At 37.2% G+C, this 24,056-nt stretch overlaps 1 protein-coding gene across 1 annotated transcript in view; it reads left to right on the top strand.

Annotated features, from left to right (window-relative positions):
• Positions 1 to 6,909: 6,909 nt before the first annotated feature.
• The window catches only part of grin3a (glutamate receptor, ionotropic, N-methyl-D-aspartate 3A), a 70,506-nt gene continuing 53,359 nt past the window's right edge, over positions 6,910 to 24,056 (top strand). Inside the window, exons 1-2 of the mRNA XM_041970625.1 lie at positions 6,910 to 8,032; positions 16,055 to 16,773. Coding sequence (XP_041826559.1) covers positions 7,289 to 8,032; positions 16,055 to 16,773 — 1,463 coding nt within the window. The 5' untranslated portion in view covers positions 6,910 to 7,288. The remainder of the gene's footprint in view (positions 8,033 to 16,054; positions 16,774 to 24,056) is intronic.

Genomic DNA, 24,056 nt, shown 5'->3' with positions numbered 1-24,056 from the left:
ATAGGGGATTCAAGTTTTTAAGGATTTAAATCTAAAACATAACCAAAAGGGATTTGGGCATCAACAAAATACCCTTTATTTTATATCTGATTAAAAATTATTGTATATTGTACCACAAAACTATTTACATGCTAACAGTTTGGATTGTATGGCTCATTTCTACTGAATGTGCTTATTAAATCAGCCCATTTAAAACATCATACTAGATGTTTTATTGCACTTTTAAAAGGTTATGTCAACTTTCTAATACTTAAAGCCTTGCTTGACTAAATCACATCATTTGACTGTTAAGTTGCAACAAAATAGGAATATTAACATTCCTGCCAACAACAGAAAACTATTTAGGGGACTGACTAATTAAATTAGGTATTTTCTGCAGTGTCTCAAATGAATCAAGCAAAGCTGTGCAAAGAGTTATTAGTTAGTCAGACACCGAGGGCAAAATGTTGTTTAAGGCCTCAACAGGCTTTGTAGGAAACACCCCACCTTCCTAAACTCTACATACAATTTATTTGTGCCTCACTATGAATTACTAAAAAGCTTCTAATTTGTCAGAGAGCCTTGGAGCCTTCTGAGAGTGCATGCTAAGTATTTAGTATGCACTGAGATCAACTTTCAGCCTTTTTGCTGCTGTGATTTGAAGACACAAGAACATAAGAACAAGAACATAAGCCGAAACAAAACAGGCCTCCTTATCTTGCCTCCTCTGCGCAGCTCTCTCTTTTTTTTTTTTTTTTTTTTTTTGCATCTTAGTCCCTCCCACTAGAGATGCAAGCAAAGAATGAGAGGACAAACAAGATGAGAGGTGGAAAAGTGTCACACATTTAACAAAATGAGACTTCCTTTTGTTTTAAATCAAGGTCTAATAAATAGGGTTGACACAAATGCAGCAGAATTGTTTAGTTGCAGTTTAAGGCTTTGAATATTTCTATCTGGTGAGTATGACATCTGTTTGTGTTAAAGTGGACTCAGTTCAAAGTGTAACATACCATGCCCCATTCAGAGGTTGCAGCTGCTACAAAAGTTTCTGCAAAGGACATTCTGGTCAATCCTCTCTTTTAGTTCCTCCAATAAGCCTCCTTTTTTACTTGATCTTTCCTCTGTGTGAGTTTTTTGACTTGACATGTTCTTCAAAGTATTTTTTTGGGGTCACAAGAATTTCTGGGTCACCAGCAGGAGGATGGAGGAGATGAGGGGGCTGAGTTTAGACAGATGACATAAGGCTGAAAATGAGTTTTGTTTTCCTTCATCCTACGTGTCACCCACAATTAGCATTAGCTTCTTCCCACACTTCATTAAATTTGCATGATTTATACTGCACTGAGAAGATTATTAAAAGAGCTTTGTTTTAGCAGTTTTATCTTTTCTTTCATTCACCAATAATATTGCCTTTGACATCCACTTCTGTTTGATAATTTTTACTTAGATTTTAGAATATATTTTTTCCATAATATGGAAATGAACCAACTATGTTTATATAATGCTGTTTAAAGTTATTAAATTATTAACCCAGCAAAAATAAGAAAGCAGTTGTTTGAACAGCTGTGGAAGCTTGTCGATGTTTCATTGTAATTTAATATAATCTTTAATTCTTCAGCCAAATATGAACCAAAATATGATCAGATTCTCAAACCCCCAATCAACAGGTCTGGGCGATACCACACATTTTAGTATTGATCCAATACCAAATAAATCCAGGGCAAGTAACACAGATACCGATATGATACTGATACTTTTTGCTTGAAATTTCACAATCATTTAATGATTTGCCTTTAATTATTGATTATGATAAAAAAATAAACTACAAAGATATTGAAAAAAATACTATTGATTGGCTCTTATTCACATACTTTGGCTTTTTGCCTCCAAAGCCCTCTGCAAGAAAAATATCGATCTCATCATGCTGGTATCAAACTATACGGATACTAGCCTTGGTATTGATACTATCAATATTTGGATCAATTTACAAAGACCTACCAAGGAAAGCTAACTGCCCATTTCTTTCTACAAGAAAAAAGTGAAAAACGGCGATGCATGGTTGAGCTGTGAGGAGAAATCCTCTAGTCTGCAAAAAGAACTTTACTGCCTGTCTCCAGCTTGCCAAAGATCACATGGAGAGACAGAAAGTCAAAACCAAAACTTTTATGTTTGATTAAGAAGTGTTTGGCAAAAAGGATAAGAACTATATTTCAAGTTAAAACTTTATCCTCTCTGTGAGACCTTGTGGCAGCAGTTCAACAAGGAGCTAACTGAAAAGTTGTAGCCAAATTTATTGCTGCACAAGAGTTGAATTTGAAACATTTTGTTTGGCGATTAGCCTCTGATGCATCACCTTGGTGGAGCGGACATGTTTAAAGGAATTAAATTGGATTAAGTAGATTATAAAGCAAGCTAATGACTACAACCAAGTATTTTTGTCTGGCTAAAGAATACTCAATGAGTAATTAATCAAGTTTGTGAATTGAAACCCACAGTAGTGGTTCCATCAAGAAGATAAACAAGAGTAATTAACAAATACCTGAGACTTTTTGTCACAGAGAGTGCTACTCATAACAGACTTTTGCTATTCCCATAAATGCAACATTGAATTATTTTTATCATTTAATTTCTTTTCCTTACAACCATCATTGTACAGAACTTCTATCAAAGAAATGTCACTTGAGTGTCAGCTTCCAGTAAACAGGAGATTTCTTAATACAAATACCAGGGTTGCTTCTCCTGGATGCAATTTTCTGTCATTTATGATGTTTATATAGAAATAAAAAAAAATAAAAATAAAACAGATTGTGAAATTCAAACCCCTCTTTTGTCCCTTCATGTTAAATGAAGCTGTACACATAGGAGGAGTTTGTGTCTGGTGTCTTTGTGTGTTCATGTATTTGGGCTGGTGTGATTAGGTGAAGGTTTGCCTAATAGGTGCAGTAACCTTGAATTTGTGTGAGTGTTTGTGTGTTCAGATTTCACCTGTTCATTACCTCTGTTTCTGGAGGGAGCACTGAACCATGCAGAAATTTTATTTGCAGGTGTAGGAAGTCAGTGAAGGCTGCAGTTCTGTCATACGGAGACTTCACAGGAAGGTGGGAGGGCAGGGAGGCAGAGTGACGGGGAGCCAGATAGCTGTGCAATGATGCTGAATGAGGACAAAGACAGACAGGTGGGCAGATGAGGAGAAAATCAGACAGGTAAAGGAAATCATCAGTAAAGCAGACAACCACAGCAGACACAGAAGCATAGATGAATATGCAACCAGACAAGGGGTCAGATAGATTCTGAGAGGACATACAGGTGTGCTAAAAAATAAAAAAAAAGTCAGATTTGATGGGACATAAAGGAGGCTAGGAGGTAAAAACCAAAAACTAAGATGACAAAAGTCAAAAGTGGGCCAACAGACAAGTCAGCCAAGAACAAAAACGCTAAGCAGACAGAATAGCAGACAAAAGCACATATTTAGATTTGGATAATATTTTTCTCAAGAAATTAACATTTTCATGAAACAAATACCTTTAAGAGACAGAATAACTGATCATTTAAACAGAAAATCCTCTAACAAGATTGTATTTCACAAGAACTTCTTTTTGGGACAAATAAATGAAAGACATTGGTGTTGCTGTAGGTTCATGACAAATCTGTGTTCATTGTCACAGATATTGTTTAGTTAAGATTCACAAGGGCTTTGTTTCAAAGGTCTTGTTAATATCACACATAGGTATTTATTTGCATTGATTTCATCCTATGGAGGGAAAGATTTAATGTGTTCAGTAAATGCATTTGAAGGCTACAAACATATTTCTGATTGGCTAAACATGTAAAAAGGTAGAACTGCATTTGCAAAGTTCCAATGTAGAATATTTTCTTTACCATATGCCATGAGTGTTAATGAAGTAATGAAGAAACAGTACATTCCATCTGTATATTTGCAAATGCACTCATTACTTGTAAATTCATATATATATTTATATATATTTTTTGAGGGTCATCTTCTCAAATAAAACGTTTTTCTCTTGCAATTGGAATACCCTTGTTTCTTTAAAGAGTTAAACCAGTGTTTTACCCACCCACTCTGTTACCTGTCTCAATTTCTTTACAGTATTCACCTTTCCACCCCTCTCACCATGCCTGCTTGATGAGTAATTCTTGGGTTTCTCTATATATTACTGGGTCATGATCTTAATGTCCCATGTAAAATGCCCTCCGATGCCATATGAGCTGTTCTCAAGCAGCACAAATAAAATGGAATTGAAATGAATCCCCCTCTGTACCCCTCCCCATTCTCCTTTCCTCATTCTCCAATTTCCTCATAAATCCCCTCTCCTCCATATCCCTCTCCAGTGCTCCTCATCAGCTTCCATCTCCTCCTGTCGACCACTGTCACCACCTCCTGCTCATCCCATGTCAAACCCTCTTCCATGTTTTTCCATTCCTTCCCTATTCTTTGAAGTCAGTCTGTGTGGGATCAATAAATGTCATTGATCTTCCAATATCTCTCATTTCAAACGGAGCCATTAGCTATTCATTAATCTATATCAGGCCATTAACCAATCATTAAAGACCTTGGTATTTTAACAAAGGGAGGTGATTAGGTCAGCATCCACATCAGAGCTGTACGAAACCCAGAGGCATGAAGCAAGTTAAATGTTTAACCCATCAACAGATGTTAACAGTATCTGGAGGAAATTATAAATTTAAATAGCATTATTAAGAGAAGGTAGCTTTCTGTTGCGTGACCTGAATAGGCATTGTTTGTACAATCCAATCCACTTAATTTTGATTGTTGAAGTGCAGCACTTTGGAGACTTTTCTTTGTTTTTAAAATGTGCTTTATTAATAAAGTGGATTGGGTTGGAATTATACAGGTCTATTTTATTCATATTTGGATTGATGAACACTGAAATGAGCGTTACCTGCTGTGATGTTGTGTGTGGTTCCCAGTCTGGGATCCCCCAAGTGTGTCCCCCAACGAGCACAGGGGGTCTTTGGGGCTTTAACCATTCAGAGCCATTGTGATAAAAAAAAAAAAAAAAAAAAAAAGACCATGTCCACAGAGACGAGTTGAAGTGTGTCAGCTCAAGTTTTTTTAATCATCTGGACATTTCGATCACATGGATCAAAATTTGCTATACAATATTTTAACACATACATCCTTATTTAAAAAAAATAAAAGAAGTCCACCTTTAAGGCCACAACTTGTGCATCTAAAAAAAAAAAAAGCAATGAAAGTAACAATAAATTAAATAAAAGCATAAAACCATGCATGTTTTCAGCACAGGGAGGGACATAGCTTTTTAGTATTTGCATGACGGAAATCCTCAAGGACAATAGGTTGGGAGCCACTGATTTAAGAAAAACAAGTAAAGATGCAAAATCTCTGATTAAATGAAAATTTTATCAGTTTAGAAATGTTTTCTCAATGAAACATTACAAAGTAATTTAGTCTTTCATCATCAGCAGAGAGCCGTGCTGGGTAGAAAATAATCTATGTGTGGCTTCCAAAGCTGGAAGCCATTGTTGGATGTAGGGAACCTTTGAGTCCTCAAATGGCACTGATTGGGAACCTGTCTTGCCAATAGCATCAATGCAGGTCCATGAGCTGAGGAACAGTTTGGAAAACCATTATCATGCAACACAGTCCACTAGTGCATTGTATGCTGAAACTATATTATGCGATGAGGAAGCCAAATATCAACTCTATTCAAAAACACTGCCAAGTTCTCCAGACATTAACTCATCTCAGATGTCCAGAAAGCTGACACATGTGTGGTCAGTGAGTCCATGTTTTTAGCTGCTTTTAAACAGATGCCAGGTATAAAGCTTTATATAAAATGTAGAAAAAAAAAAAAAAAAAATATATATATATATATATATATATATATATAAACACATGCAAAGGATGAGAGAAGATCATTCAGACTGTCCGAAAAAGCTACAGAAACCAGTGTTTTTGATGGCATGCGGGTGCATCAGTACCCACAGGATGGAGAACTCGCATGCGATATGTAAATATGCAGAGGCAGACAGAAATTTTTGAGGAACTTATGGTACCATCAAAAAGGTAAGTCATCATTTCAGAATGACAAAGTCACACCTCAATCCCCACAATTTGGCTACAACAGCATGTATGTGTGCTTGACTGACTTGCCTGCAGTCCAAATCTGTCTCCTAAATACAAGAGTCATTATGAAGGAAACAAGACAACAAACATGGACTGTTGATCAGCTGGAATCGTCTTCTTTTAATCCGCCAACATAAACCTTGAAAAAACAATTAGTATCCAAACTGTAAATGAAAGAAAGATTTCCAAAGAACACACAAAAAATATTTCCTCCATATAATTTTAAAAGTTTTTTTTTTTTTTTTTTTCCATTCTTATTTATTTATTTATGGAAACTAATTCTAACTTTTCTGGGAATAAACCATTTCCTCTTAGTGTGTGTGTGTGTGTGTGTGTGTGTGTGTGTGTTTGTATAAAACAAGTAGCCTTTTCGTTTTTATATATTTGCTTATTTTCCATATGACTGTAACATCTTATTTCACATCCCTCCTGACACTAGTAAGGACGGGGTTAAATCTCCTTGGAGTGTGCGCAAAAGGACCGCACTCTCGCACTCTCGTGCCGGAGGTCTTGCCAGTGCAAGTGTCAGTCCAGAGGTTGGCTCCAGCCAAGCAGCGGGTGTGCTCTTCAAAGCTTCTAAGAGAGGGGGGATACATTTTAATACATTACACATTACATTAAATCTCGAGTTCCGAAAAGATGTAGCTGCTGCTGTTTTGGCCCCTTCAGTGTGGATGATAATGGGATGATTTTCGTCGGAGCCATAAAGCCATCACGTTTTTTATTCTGCTGTGGTGGATTGTAATGTTTTGGAATGTGTTTGGTGCGCATTAACCTCTTTTCGACATTTCATTCTGGGCTTGTCTATACTCTGATTTATTTTTTCTGCCTGTAGAATATGTGGAAAAAAAATCTACCGTTTGATTTCTCAAACTGGTTAGTAATCAACTGGCTTGAATGATGAAAATCCTTTGAGATGAAAAGCAGCACTTTTAGTGATCATCTTTTTGCTTATGCGCGGCTCGTGCCTAATTTGGCGCGTCAACAGCCTGTTGTCTGTGTCAGAGGAGAAACGCACAACTTCAACGCGAGCTGGAGCCGGAGCGGGAGTGGGGGCTGCAGCTGGTCTGAGCGGCTCTCTAGGGCCAAAGGCGGGGGGGCAGCAGGGGGACCGGAGCTGCCCCGCTGTTCGGCTGTTGGGTGGTTGGATAGGGGATCTGGCGCAATTGTGGAGCGGGGATGATGAAGTCGGTGGTAATGTATGGCCCGGCAGCTCGACCAGGTTCCTGGGTCTTGCCACCACTGTGTTTACTACTGTGCGCTCTCCTTTTTTTCCCGCCTTGCGCTCACTCACACCCGCAACCGTGCCAGGTGCTGAAAAGAATCGGCCATACGGTTCGCGTGGGGGCTTTACACGTTCAGCCTCGTTTACTGTCCGCAGCTGCTGGCAGCGGTTCCGAGGACTGGGACGACGTGGGAGCTTTAACTGGAGAACAACAGCTGGAGTTGGAAAAGCAGGGTAAAATAAGTGCCAGTGCGCCTGGATATGGAAACCTCAGGACTAGAGTCACCGCTACTCAGCGGGGCGTCAACAGGAGTAAAAGCCAGGCGCGACAACGAGAGGTAAACACCTTGAAAGAGGATCCCTTGTTTTCACCCCGAGACTCGGTCCTGCTGGCGGTAGAGGCTCTGAACCGGGCCGGATTACTACCTTACAATTTGTCTCTGGAGCTTGTCATGGCAGTTGGATCTGCGCTCGGCGAGTTGCCCGCGTTCTCATACTCCTCTACGGGCATTCCCGAGGACGAGGACCCGTTGTCCTTTCTGGAGAGCGTGTGTCACACAGTGGTCGTACAGGGGGTTTCCGCCATGATCGCCTTTCCACGGAACCGGGACGAGCTCGTCAAGTTGGATTTCATTTCAATTGCGCTTCAGGTGCCAGTAGTCAGCGTTGTGCAGAGGGAGTTTTCGCGTCACAGTGAGGTAAAGAAAAAGTTCTTTCCCAACTACATCAGAATGTTATGTGCAGAGTTCCTCACCTTATACTGCGCCTGGGTTTGTGTCTGATGTGCCACATATTAATATGACAGAAAACCTGGAACAAGTTTATATATGTTTGACAACCTCCATGAGAAAAACGCCACAATTTATACATTACAAGTTTATTTTAAGTTCAGTTATTGTAGATTTGTAAATCCCAGCTCGTGATTAAAAGAGCAGCATTCTAGGCAGATGATGTAGGAGGCGACACCTTCTTTTGTGGCTGCTGGTCTTTATTCCCATCTCCATTTTTGATTGTGGAGAGTGTATTTGAAAACTCCTGCAGAATTTTTATTTCTTGCTTGTGCAGTGGGCCTCTGAATCCAGTCTAAATAAATCTTGTTCAAATCAGTTTGGAGTGGTTCCAACTTCCAATACAAGCTGTTGCTTCAATTACACGAGGAAGCACGCGGAGATCCCCGTGCTGTCCATGGTACTGAAATGTGCCAACTCTCCTGGTATTTATGCAGAAAATATATTCAGCATCTCATTAGCAGAAATTCTCCATTATGGACCAAGAGAGAGAGAGCGAGCACATCATTGTGGTGCCCTCGTTTGCCATTTCAATCCAAGTTGCGCTTGAAAATTCCCTGTTTAGAAAATTAGAAAAAGCTTTAAGACTTTTCATCTGGCAGGCAAATATTTGCTTGTGTATGCCGAGATGTGAGTCAGGAAAGTCTTTAGTAGCCCATTAGTAAGTAGCAATATTGATCTTTAATCAAATCTCTTTCTGCATTCTGGTCTAATATGGTATCAGAAAACCCACTCATGCAGAATCAAAAAAGGATAATTCTTATCCTGTTTGTCTGATTTCAGATGTGAATGAGTGGTGAATACTTCACCTCAGAAAACACTCTGAAAGTGTTTGTCAGTAAACAATAGATGTAAAACTTTCTCTTTCAATAATTGTATTTTTCAATACTATTTCAAGTATTGTATATTACGTAAAGTATTTTTTTTAAAGTAGCAAAATTGAGTCCCATTTAAAATAAAATTTTTAAAAAATGGCTTGATTAAATACACCATCTCTGAAATGTTGGAGTTTTTTTAATCCTTGTAGACATCACTTCCCTATATACAACTAATTATACCAGCTAATCTGTGGTGAGTGCCTTAAAACCATACAGATACAGTGTTTTTTCACAGTTTTTTTTTTATCTGTTTCTGGAGCATTACCATCACATATCTATATTTTACAGAGTTTACACCTTGAACCAAAGGTTTCGTTGTTTCATATCAGTGAGTGCAAACTTACAGAATTTGTGCATGGTTTTCATTTTATGCACCACTTTCTATGCAAGAGGTCTGTAGGAGTGGCAAAACACACACACACACACACACACACACACACACACACACACACACACACACACACACACACACACACACACACACACACCTACTATATTGGGTAAAAAGTAACCCAGAACCCTTCAATCCAACTAATTGGTTTGGTTTTGTGTGTGTGTGTGTGTGTGTGTGTGTGTGTGTGTGTGTGTGTGTGTGTGTGTGTGTGTGTGTTGTAGAATATGTAATTTCCTGGTCTGTCTACAAGGAAGTATTTTTCTGGTGGATGTTAAAAATCAAAACCGGTTCCTTGAAGTCAAATAACATGGACAGATAAAGTTGACAAAGAGAAAATAAGATTGATGGAGAGGTAGATGGAATTGGATGGATGCATGGAAGGTTGACCAGGCAGAAAAAGTGACTGGAAAACACACCCCCAGATATGGTGCACTGCTCAAGTGCAACTTTTAGAGGAATGGCTTAGCTCCCCTCTGACCCAGTATAGTTTCACTAGCAAATGAAAGCTGGCAGCTGTTTCCCCAAAACAGTTTTTTAAAATGTAAAAACTTTCACAGTGTCTTGGGGAAATCCCATTAATTTTTCCTGACTTTTGTCCCACTTAATCTCACCAAAGTTTATGATAAAGGCTAGACAAAGTTCACGGTTACAATCAGTACAACACGATTAATCATGAAGAAATCGTTGATAATGCAGTATACTCACACTTTATTATATAAGTGACAATGATGTGGAGCGTTTGGACCAGAGGATAAAGTATCCTCAGTAAAGTGAGCTGGAAGTTGATGAAGAGGAGGTTGTGATAGATGTACAGGGTTGAGAATTTAGCATATTAAAGAGCATTATTAAGGAACTCTAGGGGAAAAGAAACTCTAGAAAAAGAAGTCTCTTATGTTAAGAATTAAGTAGAAATCCATCCCAAGCTGGCCAGAAATATTGCAGCTGGTTGAAAATTACAGACAGACACAGCGTTTCCACTGACAACCTGCGGCTTATGTAAAATAAATAAATATCTGATGCTCTGTTATGTAGTTTTGTTCAGATGAATATTTTTACCACAAAAGTGTTGGAGATATTATCATTAAGTCAAAGAATATAAGTAAATGATATGAGGAATAAAAATAACCACTTTATTAGATACAACTAAGAAGTCTAATACTGTAAAAAAAAAGAACTGCTCCTGTCCTGCTTCTCTAGAGAGTATTCTGACCACTGCAGGTAAAACACGCACTGCTATTAAGTACTTCAAGCAATCCTAAATACTATACTTTTCTATTTCATAGTAGTAGTTTTTGATTACCATTTTACAAGATTTCACCTGCACAAAATTGTTGACAAGCTTCTGCCATAATGCTTCACTGTTTGATATTAGTCATGTTACGAAACTGCTAATGTAAAACTACAGACGCTGGGAGCGTGAACTCAGTGGTCGGGATTTCAAACAATCAAAACAAAAAGAAAAGAAGTTTTGATCAGGATTATTTGAAATCAAGTCAGGGCATAACTGCTAACTAATGATGTGTACAATGTGATGATCTAAATTATATCTTTTTCTGTAACATTTTAGAAAGCAGTGTGTGCAACAATGAGTCAGCTAAGTTTAAATTTATCTTTGGTTTTCAGATCATTTTCTCTCAGCTGCAAACTCTACCTTTTCAAGTTGTCCTCTAAATGAAACGGTTTTATTAGCTGCTTGTTTAATAAATACGACTCATAATAACACCCTGTGAAGCAGTCTTTACATATAATATCATTCAAAAAACCACAAAAATTGTCTTACAAGAAAAGAGGTGTGATTTTATGGAGCAACTTATTGCTGCACAGCAATGGGTCTTTGTGAGATCACGATGAGCATATTACATCCTATAAGAGGTCTGAAACACTTTACTAAAATATTCTCACATTCTGGGTTGGGTTTAGTAAAGAAAATAAATGTTTTACTTTGGTAGAGTTAGAAATTATCATTGTTTTAAATATAATACACTGTTTTCATAATACGATCACCATCTTCATGGATACCATATTACAGGTTTTACATGGAAATGCAACATTCCATAATATATTTTTATTATGTTCTGGTTGCATTTAGGCTGAAACATCACTCAAAACCACTTGACTAAGGTTAGAAATGGATCATTGTTATTGCTAAAATGCATTCACTTCATAAGGTGACTGTCACAGTCAAGGACATCATTCACACCGATTTTGCTCTTCACAAGCATTGCAATTCATTTCAAACAGCTTTATTTTTCTCCAAAGGGCAAACCAGTTTACAGTCTACCTGAAAAAAAAAACAATAACAAATATAAACATAAACATTCAGGCACTCTGTCACTGGCAGTCAGTAATCACGTAAGGGCAAAAAGCAGCAAACACAGGTTGCAATGATCAATAAATAATTACTAAAACAATAAATACAGTGAGCGGCTATGTCTACTCGCTGTGTTCCTATCACACCTGTTTCACATTAGTGATCTTCCTCATCATGTTCTTTGCAAGTCTGTTAATGACCCATTCATTTCATTCAGGTGCGTTAAGAAACATGCAGGCCAGTGGGTACTGAGGACCAGGACTGAGAAACACGGTGCTAGTGGTTGTGAGACCAAATGCTTGTCAATAGCAAATCTAGTCTGAATGTGTCTGACTGCAACAGTCAACTGTGATCAATATGTGCCCGCATGTACATATTTTGGGGGGTAAGGACAGTCTCTCCTCAAGTTGGGTCATAAGGACTTTTAGGATCATGGTTAGTGTTGTGAGAAAAATGCAAACACAGAGAATCGTGTAAAATAAAAACTGGATTTTTTTTTTTTTTTTTTTTTTTTTTTTGTCTTGCATTAAATGACATGAAAAAATACTTTATTTATCCCAGATGGAAATTACAATGTGGTAGTAGGGTTTAATTTAATTTAATTTAATTTAATTTAATTTAATTTAATTTAATTTACTTTAATTTAATTTAATTTAATTTAATTTAATTTAATTTAATTTAATTTAATTTAAAGATATTTATTCAGTTATAGTCACTGTCTGTAAGGAGAATTGCAGATCAAATGATTGGGTATAAATGCAACGTTCTATTGTTGCTTCAGGAATAAGATGTGAGAATGATTCAGGGGCCAACCGTAGTTCATCATGGTGGGTGGATGAAGAATTTTTCACCAAGAAATGAACAATTCTGAGGTCCAGCACAGCAAGAAATATTTACAAAATATGGTTTTGGATCTTTTTGAAAAGGAAACCATCCTCCATCTGATTAAAAAATGATCAAAAGACCAATTTTAACAATCTCCACACTTTCTCTTAAATTAATCATCTATTTAAGCAGAAGAACTAAAAACCAGTAGTCTCATATTTGCTTTGTCTGTAGGTTTGGAATCATTCAGAGTATAATTCAAGCAAATGGACTGATGAAAGATCATAGTGACTGAGCTGGGAAGTGCTCTGAAAGCAGTAGATCTCCACACGTATGTAAGAGAGCAGGCTTACAAACTTTCAACAAATTATTACCTTTTTACTTGCATGAGGAACAAAGAGAGGGTTACAGATTTATGGAGATTATGGTGCAGAAGTGCTGCAGCTGAGAATAAATCCTCCAATCCTCCTGGGCAATGAGAGGAGGTGAGAGCCTTATGCCCTGTGGACTGCATTACAATTTCCTTCCCTGATATAGGCCTTCTAAGACTGAAGTAAAACATGAAGTGTTTCTTTTGGTCCTTTGTTACAGTAGTAATCCATACAGTACATGTATATGCAAAAGGAGATGAATAATGTCTTATTTGCATGTCTGTTAGGCAGAGTGATTAATGGGATCATTTTAATTGACCAATAGATTAATCTAATAGGCGTTTTGTGCAAAGCTTGTGTAAAAGTTGTAAAGTCAATTAAGCTGAGTTGCTCACTGCTTTTTAAGTGTGTGTTGTTCTACGTGTGTCACGGTATGTGCCCGCAAACGAACTAGGGTTGATTGACTGATTGGCTGGATAACCTGCGTGTGGTGTGCTGGGTACAGTAGGCCAAGGTTTACTGAGGCACATCAGGCAGCTCATGCAGCTTGATCTGGCCAGTTTTATTTTATCTGCAGTGTAACAGGGAAGACTGTGTCAGCTTTGAAATCAAGCTGCTCTGATCTTGTGGTTTGTTTTAATCCCGCAGATGCAGTGCCTGGCATGTGTAGTTTTTTATTTATTTTATTTAGTAGATCAATTAGATTTTTCAGCTTGTTGTAGACAATCATCTGCAAGCTTTTCATATTTGACCTTTATGTTAAATGTTTAAGAGTTGTTGATTCTAGATAATCACACCACTGTATGTTATTGTTAACACTGTTTACAAGATGTGTTTTAAGGAAGTGGCATAAAACAAATAAACTCTTAAATAATTGGTGACCTATCCAGGTCATACCCTGTCTCACATTGGGACTAGAATAAGCTCCAGACCCCACCAACATGAATTAGATTAAGTGGATGTAGAAAAATCTATAAATGAATGGATGAAACTAAATAAAATGCTAATAACAAACACTGAAGTCATGTTTGAGACAAACTCCATTCTCCTGCATAAAGGCTTTTTTCTGATCAGCCACATTGCGAACCTCCACTTGGGAAGTCTGTCAGTGCTTTTTACTTCATTTACTCTCATGTGCTTCTAAAAACACTGGTGCATGAAGTTTTGGGAATTATTAGCAACCAACCTGACATTTAACTTTGAGTGTTTTATTAGATGACAGTCTCTTTAAGGAGATGTGCTGAATTTACTAATTAATTCCAGGGGAAATTTGTTTTGAGGCACCTGCTATAGTCTAATGTTAATATTTGTACTACTTCTTATATTCTTCTGAGGTTCTGATGGATATGTTTTGGAGTTTTAGCAGCTAAATTATCTGTTCTGGGACTGTTTTGTGACCATAGTGCAGTGTCAAAAGCTTCAATCACTAAAAGAGCTGAGCCATTATAAAAAATTGAAGAAGACTGTTCACATTTGCAACAAAGGCACTGCTTGCCAACAGGCAAACCAGGCAAATGCTTGTGGCCCTGAGCCAGAAGGGGACCCCCTGGGGCCAACTAACTTTAGGCGAGACAGATGAGTTACAATGACAGCAGCCGACCACTACAGATTTTCCAGAAGGGGCCCCACCTCTCGGTTTGCCTGAAGTAGTGGTGCATCTTATGTAAACAAACTAGAGAGAGCTGGTTTATAAAAATGAGACGTTTTCTATCTAGCAGTGACAAACGAAAGAGAGAAAAATCAGTAAGAGTAAAGAAGAGTCAAAGACAGTGGTAAGTAGTGCAGATAATCCAGAAGCTCATTTAGCTCAGAGCAGCTCAGTCTGTCCTCCTGATGACTACCTGGATGGCAGGAGGCTGAAAGTAAAAACAGACAACTTGAATAATATGAAATAAAAGCTGTCCTGTTTAGCTCAAGTGTAAAGCTAAGAATGTTCATTTTTTCAATTCAGAGGCAAGAAGTCTGATATGTACTACTAAAGTTCATGGATGAAGTTATTATGTTCAAGTGGTGTTTAGATTTTATTTTCAGTGTCCAGTAGACTTTATCCTTCTGAAGACTATTTATGTATGAGCTACGTTAGATGTAAATGTAATCCTAAAGAGCCATAATGAAGTCTCAGCATGTATATGAATCTTCTGTACTGGAACTACATTAAATCATATTGCCCCTGTTTAATTAAATAAAAATAGTAAATAATTATGAAAACTCTCAAAGAACATTTAAAAGTTGAAGAAGGATATAATATCATAATAAAAGGTATGCTATGAAGCAGAATCACCTCTGCTTTGCAAGATCTTTCCATGAACATTATGTTGATGCAAACATATACAAATTTTAATCACGTTGAAAGAATTTGCGATGGACGGTGGTTGAAGTGCAACATCATGTAGAGTGTGAAAATGTGTCCATAAGAAACCATGAACAAATGCATCCTATGTCCTGTACGTGCCATAAAGTGGACCTCTCAAGCTTCAGATACATTTTAAAATACAGCAGTAAATCAAATAAAGTGGAGAACGTTAAAGACCTTTTTGAAACAAATCTCTGTTGTTTTTCCTCAGACTTTAGGGAAAAGTGACTACACACAAACGTAGCTGTATCTCTTATGATGTGAGTAATGATATTCATGGGAGCAGGAAAGTGGAGGTTGAAATCCATTACATTCTGCAGACTGTTTTTTTTCTTTAGGAATAAATTGAATTCTAAGATTGAAAGTAATTTTTCCTGTTGGACTTAAAAATCTTTCTCTGTCTTTCTTTCTTTTATTTCTTCCTTCATTCTTTTCTCATACCTTTACACGTCTCATCCTCATGGTGCCATATTTTAATTGTTTTTCAACTTTCCATCCTCTTTGTTAACTTTACACTCCATCTTGGTTATGCTGTCTCACAATAATTATCAACCTAAAATCCATTCTTCTAATGTTTTATCTCCTCCCCATCTCCACACCCCCAAATTACTCTTCATCCCTGTTTGTCACCCTTATGTTTTATTTTCTTCTGTTAATTCTACTCTGAAATTCCACTTTTTTCACTTATGCCCCATTTTCCTGTTCTGAATTACCCTCTCTTTTTCAAATCAACTTGTTTTCCTTTACTTTTTTCTGATTCTCCTCACTCCTTTTTATTTTATTTCCAATACTCCTCATAGAATCCTCTTCATTTCCAAATGGCATTGCAGACCGTGGAGGCTCCACCTTCCCATCTCCTCTACTATCTGCTGATGATGAATGGCTGGTGGGACATCAACATTCTGCTTTGTCAGGAGTGGAACATCAGCAACTTTATTGTCCTCATCAAGAACAATACCCGCTTTCACCTGGGCACTCTTGTCAACCTGACCTCAACACTGTCACCATCTTCAACTTCATTATCATCCTCAGCAGGGACATCAGGTAATCCAGTGGAAGCAGAAGAATCACCTTCTTCCGCATCACCTTCCTCTGCTTCATCTTCTTCATCCACTTTCTCTTCTAAGTCAGACCAGCAGCAAGCTCTTATGCGGCAGCTAGAAACACTGAAAAAACCCTCATCAAAGACAGGACTGGTGACGTTTGGGTGCGATATCCGTGAAGTGCGCCGTTTATGGACATTAGCTACTCGGATGACATTCCCGGAGTTTCACTGGATCTTGGGGGACAGCCAGAATGTGGCTGAGCTGAGAACAGAAGGGTTACCCCTGGGGCTTCTGGCCCATGGAGTCATGGGATCTCCTTCTCTGGATCATTATGTGCAAGACTCCTTGGAGCTGGTAGCGCGAGCAGTGGGCAGTGCAGCCCAGGAAAATCCTGCTATGGCACTTATACCTGGAACTACCAACTGCATGGATGCACAACAGAGCAACGGCAGCTCAGGGGAATACTTGGCAAGGTAGGAAATTATCACATTAGTTTCTAAAATTATGTCCTGTAATAATGTGATGATTATGCTCTAGCACTGTAACAAGGTTGTTCCAACAGCATGATGTATTATTTCTACATGGCTTTTAAGAAGGTAAATATATTCATGTGAAGGCAGGGTACAAAAACAAAGGTATACAAGGACTGTGATAAAAGTAAGTAAAAATGAGCTTTCATGCCAATATTACCCCATGCATTGGGAGACCTCTCAGAGCTAAATAGCTATCAACCTATTTCCAACATATTATTTATCTGTGCAGGCTAATGTAACCTGCAAAGTATTCAAGTCATGCATAGATTGAGGATCTAACCTGGGTTTTCTTTTATCACCTGCTTCCATTTAAAATGTCTTTGATACTTTACTTGTTTGGCTGTCTGTTAAAAATGCCCATGGTCAGTGTACCACTCAGTGAAAGATCTGATCTACAAGACTATCATTCAATGATTTCAATTCCTTCCCTTTTTGTAATAAACCATTTGTAATATCCTCCTGTGGTCCCAGGAAAGTGAGAAGTTCTCTTCCTTGCAAGGTACACCTGTGGTCATGGCCTGACTGTTGTCTTGGGGAGAAAAGTCTGTCTCCATAAAGTTAACAACACAATGGATTAGATTCAAATATGAGCTCCAATGACTCTGACATCATTGTTGTCTTTGAGAGGTGGTTGAATAAATTAGTCACTGCTGACATAGCCAACATCAATGAATATAATCCTTTTAGAACAGTGGGGGCCAAAAAGGAAGCTGGAACTGCAGTTTTTGTTTAATCTAAACCGTGTCTGTCTTCAGTACATCAGTAAGTCAAAAAGGCTTAGTTGTCAGCTTAGTGTTCCTAGTTAGCTCAGACATTATTGTGGTCAGATCTTATTATCTGCCATCAGCCTCAAGAGAGGTAGCTATTAAACTTATTGACCTTCTGTAGTGCAGAGCTGATTCTACATGGAAATCTAAACTGGGAATGGATTCCTTCATCCTCAGATCCACTCAAGGACTTTTGGTTTGGTACAGTTGCTAAAATCACCAACCCAACACATTCAAAAGATTTGACTAAAGTTCAATACTTGATAAGATTTTAACAAACAAAACTCTATCATAGTGATCTAGATACTTTTCCTCAAACTTCAGATGTCATGGGATTAAGTTTTGGCTATTTGTTATAAACATGCTCCTTATAAAAGATTAAGGATTAGTGGCAAAGATAAACTGTTTCCACTCTTATAAAAAATATGCTATCTGGGTTAAAGCAAAGAGAAAATAATCATTGAAATTGGACTACATAATATTAACATAAAAATTTTATAAATTAAATTAGAAATTCAAAATCTAAATCTTGTCTTGTGACTTTAAATGAAAATCTGAAAAATCCTGCTGAATTCTGCAAGTTGATTAAAAAGTCATCCATCCAGTTTTTACTCAGCATACCCAGATGTGTGTAAACTCTTGGCTGACCGAACGTTTTCAGTTGGTGCTGTCAGGGTCAGGAATAAGCCCCCTCTCTGACCTACAGGTTATCCCGGACATGGTGCTTTTTAAGTAAAAACTTAAAACCTATTTACTATTGCTTTTAATACCCATTACCTTATTCTGTTTTATTTAGTTGTTTTTTGTTTTTTTATGCTTTTATGTTTTATTATTTTTAGTGTTTTCTTTCCTTTGCTTATTTATATTTCTGTATTTGTTATGTGATTGCTTTGATGTAATATGTTTTCGTAATGTTTTATCTTTTGTAAAGTACTTAGGTCACCTGGTGGTTGTTGGAAGGCACTATATAAATAAAGTATTATTATTATTATATATTATATAATCAAATCATTAGTCAGTGAACATCACTGTGCAGCTTCATTTGGGGACTTGTATAGAAGGCTTTATTCTGTAATTCACAAACTGCTGTTACAAAGACATTGCTCAATAGCTCTGAACTGATTTAGAAATGATCCTTCTAGAGAAACTTACTGTGTAACTGTAGAGAAATGCACATCAGATCTTCTCAGAATAACTACAGGTGTTCCACAAGTACATATCTTAGCCTTAGCCTGTGTAGGTATTTTCTATGTTTGAAGTTAGGATATCAACTAAATCATGCTAATAATAACTTATGTGGTGAAGGCACAGTCATTTATACATTTTTTTCAAGCTACGCTGAACAAAAGATTTCAGACTTCGACTCACTACTACTATTAGACTTATGATTCTTCTGTTTTAACACTCAATGGAAAAAGTCACTTCCTATGAATATCTATGTGTATGAGTTGAGGAAAAGAATCTTTTCATGCTTATTTTGACTATAGAAAAAAAAGAAAATTGGACCTAAACTGGACTTTTTTTTCCTTTTTAAAAAAGTGTTCTTGCTTTGCAGCCATGAGAGAAAATTGTACAACAGGTTTTTCTGTCGGTGTAGACATTAGTGACGAAATTTATATACATGCATCTTCATTATTTCTTTAAAAAAATGAATTAAAGAATGAATTAAAGAATAAATGCAAACTCCTGCTGTATTATACTTCATCACAGCATAAAAGAGGATGACTGGACTAATGACTTTTGTTTCTTTTTCCTTTTTTTCTTATTTTGTGAGTGATTTACAAATGGCAGAACATAGACTAGTTACTGAGCAGGACCTTTGATCCTACCAGAGCTCCATCAATGACCCTGTGAAGGTAAAGGATTAACTGACGAGGTCTAGTTTCCAATGTTATTGTGTGTAATCTGAACTGTTACACACACGCGGGGAAAAGTCAGTTGTATGTCTTTATCTGTGTGTTTTTAGTAAATTAAGCATTATTGCATGCATATGACAGACTTAAACAGATGACTTGTTGTTTAATGTCTCTTTTGGCTGCAGATATTAGAGATAAATTGCATCAAGGTCATTATCATGGGGTGATTTTCATAGATACATGTTTTTATTTCTATTCTGAAATATTTATCATCTGACAGTTGGTAAATCCATCCTCAGTTTTTACCCAGATTTGTTCATTTGAACTCATTGAAAGATCCATCACTAAAATGTTCACTGTTGTTAGGTGCCATACAAACCCAATACATGATGTTTCCAGGCGTGTACCTAACAGAAAAGTATGTTTGACACTAAAAATTCTTTACCCTTTATTCTCCATACATACCCTCACATATTATAACCAAAAAGTTATATTTTAATACCATTAGTCTTCAGGGCTTATTCTAGGTTTGTTTAGGTCTTAATTATTAAGCTCTTTGCACTTAATTATGTGGTGAAGATGCAGAAAAGGTTTCCTCTGATGTGTTTCAGAGGAAAGCAGTGCACTGCCATTTCATATTTCCAGGCTATTTTGCAGTTAAACAGGGGATTTGAGCGGCTTTTCCGGAAAACGTGAGCACTTCTTTAATAGGTTTCCAGATTTCAGCTTCACTTCAGCATTTTTTAATAAAGCAATTGTTTTGTATGCCCATGGCTGCTGCTATTGGGCAGGTTTAAGGAGTTATTGCATTTACGGAGCTTTGAAATTAACATCTTTGTGTCAGTTTATAACAATAAGAAACAAGTTAAAATTTTAAGAAACTGAAATTTCCTGGGAGCTCAAATCCTTCAGGTTTCTTAGTGGTTGCTATGTTCCTGTACACTAAAAATAATGTTTCATCTTTAACCTTAAGCATGTTGAACATTAGTTCTTTTACCATTTACAGAAACCCGGATTTGATTATCAGCCTAAACTTTTGCAAACAAGGATAAATCCCCTCATTAAGAGAACACTGCAGGGAAGCTTCAGGTTGTTGCCTTCTCATTTGAACATATCAGTCCCTTTTTTTTGTCACACTGTATCCAAAATCAGTTTTCTTTTTAAGTTTCATTAGCACATTTGTTAAAGATGTTGTGCTTTTGGTTGTTGCATTAGATTCAACCTGCAGTTGCAGCTGAAAACAAAACAAACGTCTTCTATTCTGATAGAAGAATTGAAGAGGGTTGAGGGAACCCAAAGTAGCAACAGTGCTAAAGATGATTGTAATACTTTGAAAAATTATGGCTGGTATTTAAATTTTTTGTGAGATGTTTAGAGTTATTAGTACCATTTAAGTGATAAATGCCTCACACTGTACTGAGCAGGTTTTCTTAAGGGTTCAGAAACATTTGTGCTATTATGACATGACTCTTATTTACTTTTTAACACCATTTTTAATTATGTGAAGGTTAAACTGCCGTTTCTTTCAGATGTTTCCCAAATCTCAAATTGATGGTAGAATCAACGAGATCTGTTGCTTTTATCTTTCAATGTTTTCTTAATTAGAACCGAGGGTTATTTATCACGGTCTGACGTGCGTACCTGCTAAGACTAGAGATCCTTGATCATGAAAAAATTTTAAAGACAAACATAGCCTCGAGCTTAAGGATTTATTTTTATTTAAAGTGAAATGTGGTATTATTAAAAAGGTCCCCTACCTGACTGCTTAAGTACCGGTATTACATAGCTGAAATGAAAGTTGCTTACTCAGTTGGGAGCTTGTCAGCTCATTAGTGTACCACTGTGCACCAGCTCTTTGGCTTCTAACCAACATTTTACTTCCATTTACAGATTTTCCTTTCAAATGTTCTTCTACACATGACTCCTTCAGTGGAAACCCTGGCCTTAAACTATTCACAGCCACTTGCTTTTCAGTGTAAAACCCACTGTCATTTTAGACATTTCAGATGGGGTGAGGTTTTTTTTGTTGAGTCATGCTATTAATCAGGTGCTTGGTACAAGAGTTAACCTGCAGGGAGAAGTTGTCACCACAATGGTATTGAAGCCAGAAACCAAGTGACAGATGAGCAACAAAGAGGCACACAGGCTGTCATCAAGTTGGACATTTCAACCCTCAGGGAATCCATTGCAAAATTATTATGGACTTATGGTTGCAGCAGAGTAACTTGCCAAGGCATCAACCAGTCACAAGGGGGTATGGCTGATGACATACAGTGGTGTTTGTTATCAAACAGCTGTGGTATCACAGGGGATGTTGGCAACAGCTCGATGTTAAACTAGCTCCAGTTCAAATGAGAAAGTAAGAATAAAGCCTATCTATAAGACAGATGTAAGAAAGAAAAAACAAAGGAATAAAACTTGAGTAAACACCTGCATCCAAGTGTCTGCTGAACACCACAACATGAGAAAAAGAACATTTTGTTCAGTTTTCCTTTCAGGTTATGTGATAAAACTGATGAGGACATGTTGAACTTCCAAGGAGAGCGTGAACACAGCAGTCAGGGGTTACTGAGGAATTTCAAATGCAAACAGACACTGACGTGATGAAATGAGTACCGCACCTCAAATAAAATCAATAGTCAATTAAAGATAGTGGATAATGGAAATGGGGTTTTGCTGACATGAATGAATAAAAGGCACTTCTAAAACACGCACCACAGAATAAAGACAAATTTGGCTGCTCTCCTGTTTCCTGTCATACAATCTGCATGCCATTAAAAAAAAGAAAAGGTATAAACAACAAAAGACTATTTGCTACTCACAAATCAACTGTCCCTTAACTAAGGGGGTAATAAACAACCCTGGGAAACCACTGAGTGTATTTCTTAAGCAGCACCAACCCAGACTTAATAATAGAGCCCAAACTCAATGTGAAACCCATGAGTCCATTTTATAGCAGTAGAAATAGACTTATTTCAAATAGAATATGGACACAATTCTTATTCCTGTCTTTGACTTTCATACCTGATGAATGGAGATTACTCAGGGTGGGGAAGTTTTGCTTCAACTCACTTGTTTAGCATGATGATCATTTTTAAAGCAAATAGTACCTTAAATGTTGAACCTTTAAGCAGAATGCACAGTTTTGATACAATTTACTTATACAGAGATAATAAGACTTGTTCACTGAGGTTTATGAGGACAGACGTGTTTGGATCAGTCCCAAGTGGTCATTTGAGGAGCTACCGTTTTTGTCATTTTAGTTTTGGCTTCATCTTCAATCCCAGAGGCTGCTGCCCAGTCATAGCACATCCTATTATCTTACATCCTGTACCTCGGTGGCACTTATTCGACTTGTAGTGGTTATGGAGACGGGGGGTGTTTTTTTCTGCTTGCTATAAAGGACAAGTCCTGACAACTCTCTCCAGAAATTTAACTGACCAAAACTGCACATCTGCCATTGGTTTATCGTTAAAATATTAAAACTAAATCATCTAAATGTGTAAATATCATATTAAACAAATTTTTAATTTTTGGATTGTTTAAACATCTTTCAAGCCTCTTTTCACCATTCAGGTCTGAAGGTGTTGCTGTACTGGCTCTGTATTTATCCTTATTGAATACAAACCTTCTGACTAAAATGTAAGAACAAAATAACTAAACATGTAAACAGTGTCAATGAGTTAACTAATTGCATCAGGTGCTCTCATAAATGCATCAAACTAAAAAATATTCTTCACATGTAGCACCTTCTATCAATTAATCTGGTTTAATAACGAACGAATTAAAAAAATTAAAAATCTGCTAACGTATTAAATATATCTAGTGAGAATCCAGATGATTCCCTGTTTCAAGCTGGGTTAAGCAGTCACTACTGGATATATTCTGCGTGGCTCTGTATTTAATTTATCCGTTCTTACTTTCATTCTCATCCCTCTATTCATTTGCTTTCTCAAGCTTTGAACTAAGGAAGATCAGGCACGGATCAGGCTGTGGATAAACTCTTCATTCTGACAGTCACATCCCAGATCTTTCTTTTTTTCTTCTTCCTCATTTCTGTACCACTGGTTTCCATTCACTGAGCACTCTAAGAGCTGAGCTTTTTGTCATTCATTCATGTGGTCCTGTGGGAAAATTCTTTCAAGCCACATCACTTAGCATTATGTGGAGCAAATAAACCAAAAGGGACATTGTACTATTCTGTGCATAACTCACATAGCAGTGGAACACTTTTAAAGGAACTCTGTGTTGTGTTTCTATACACATTCAGGCTGCATGATCTTATATTACTGCACTTGTACTTTTTAAACACACATGTATGTTATACCTGGAATACTTAAATGAAACCCTGCAAAATGAGTTCATATTCATTTAAATGCAAGATATTATGGTTAGAATCATGTAATGAAGATTCAAACACAGACTGTACTAGCAGTTTAGCAGGTTTGTTGTAAATCTGCAGCTAAATCTTAAATGGCAGTTGAGGAACCGAGACAGGTGGCAGCTCAGGCATTCCTGTGTCGAAATGTGGGGATGTTGGAAGTGTTCATTGGAGATTTTGGTCCATATGGACATGATAACATAGTTGTTACAGATTTTT

Source organism: Melanotaenia boesemani, chromosome 19 (genome assembly GCF_017639745.1).
Source record: "Melanotaenia boesemani isolate fMelBoe1 chromosome 19, fMelBoe1.pri, whole genome shotgun sequence".
NCBI lineage: Eukaryota > Metazoa > Chordata > Actinopteri > Atheriniformes > Melanotaeniidae > Melanotaenia > Melanotaenia boesemani.
Note: the sequence above shows the minus strand (reverse complement) of the source record. Positions and strands in the feature narration are given on the sequence as shown.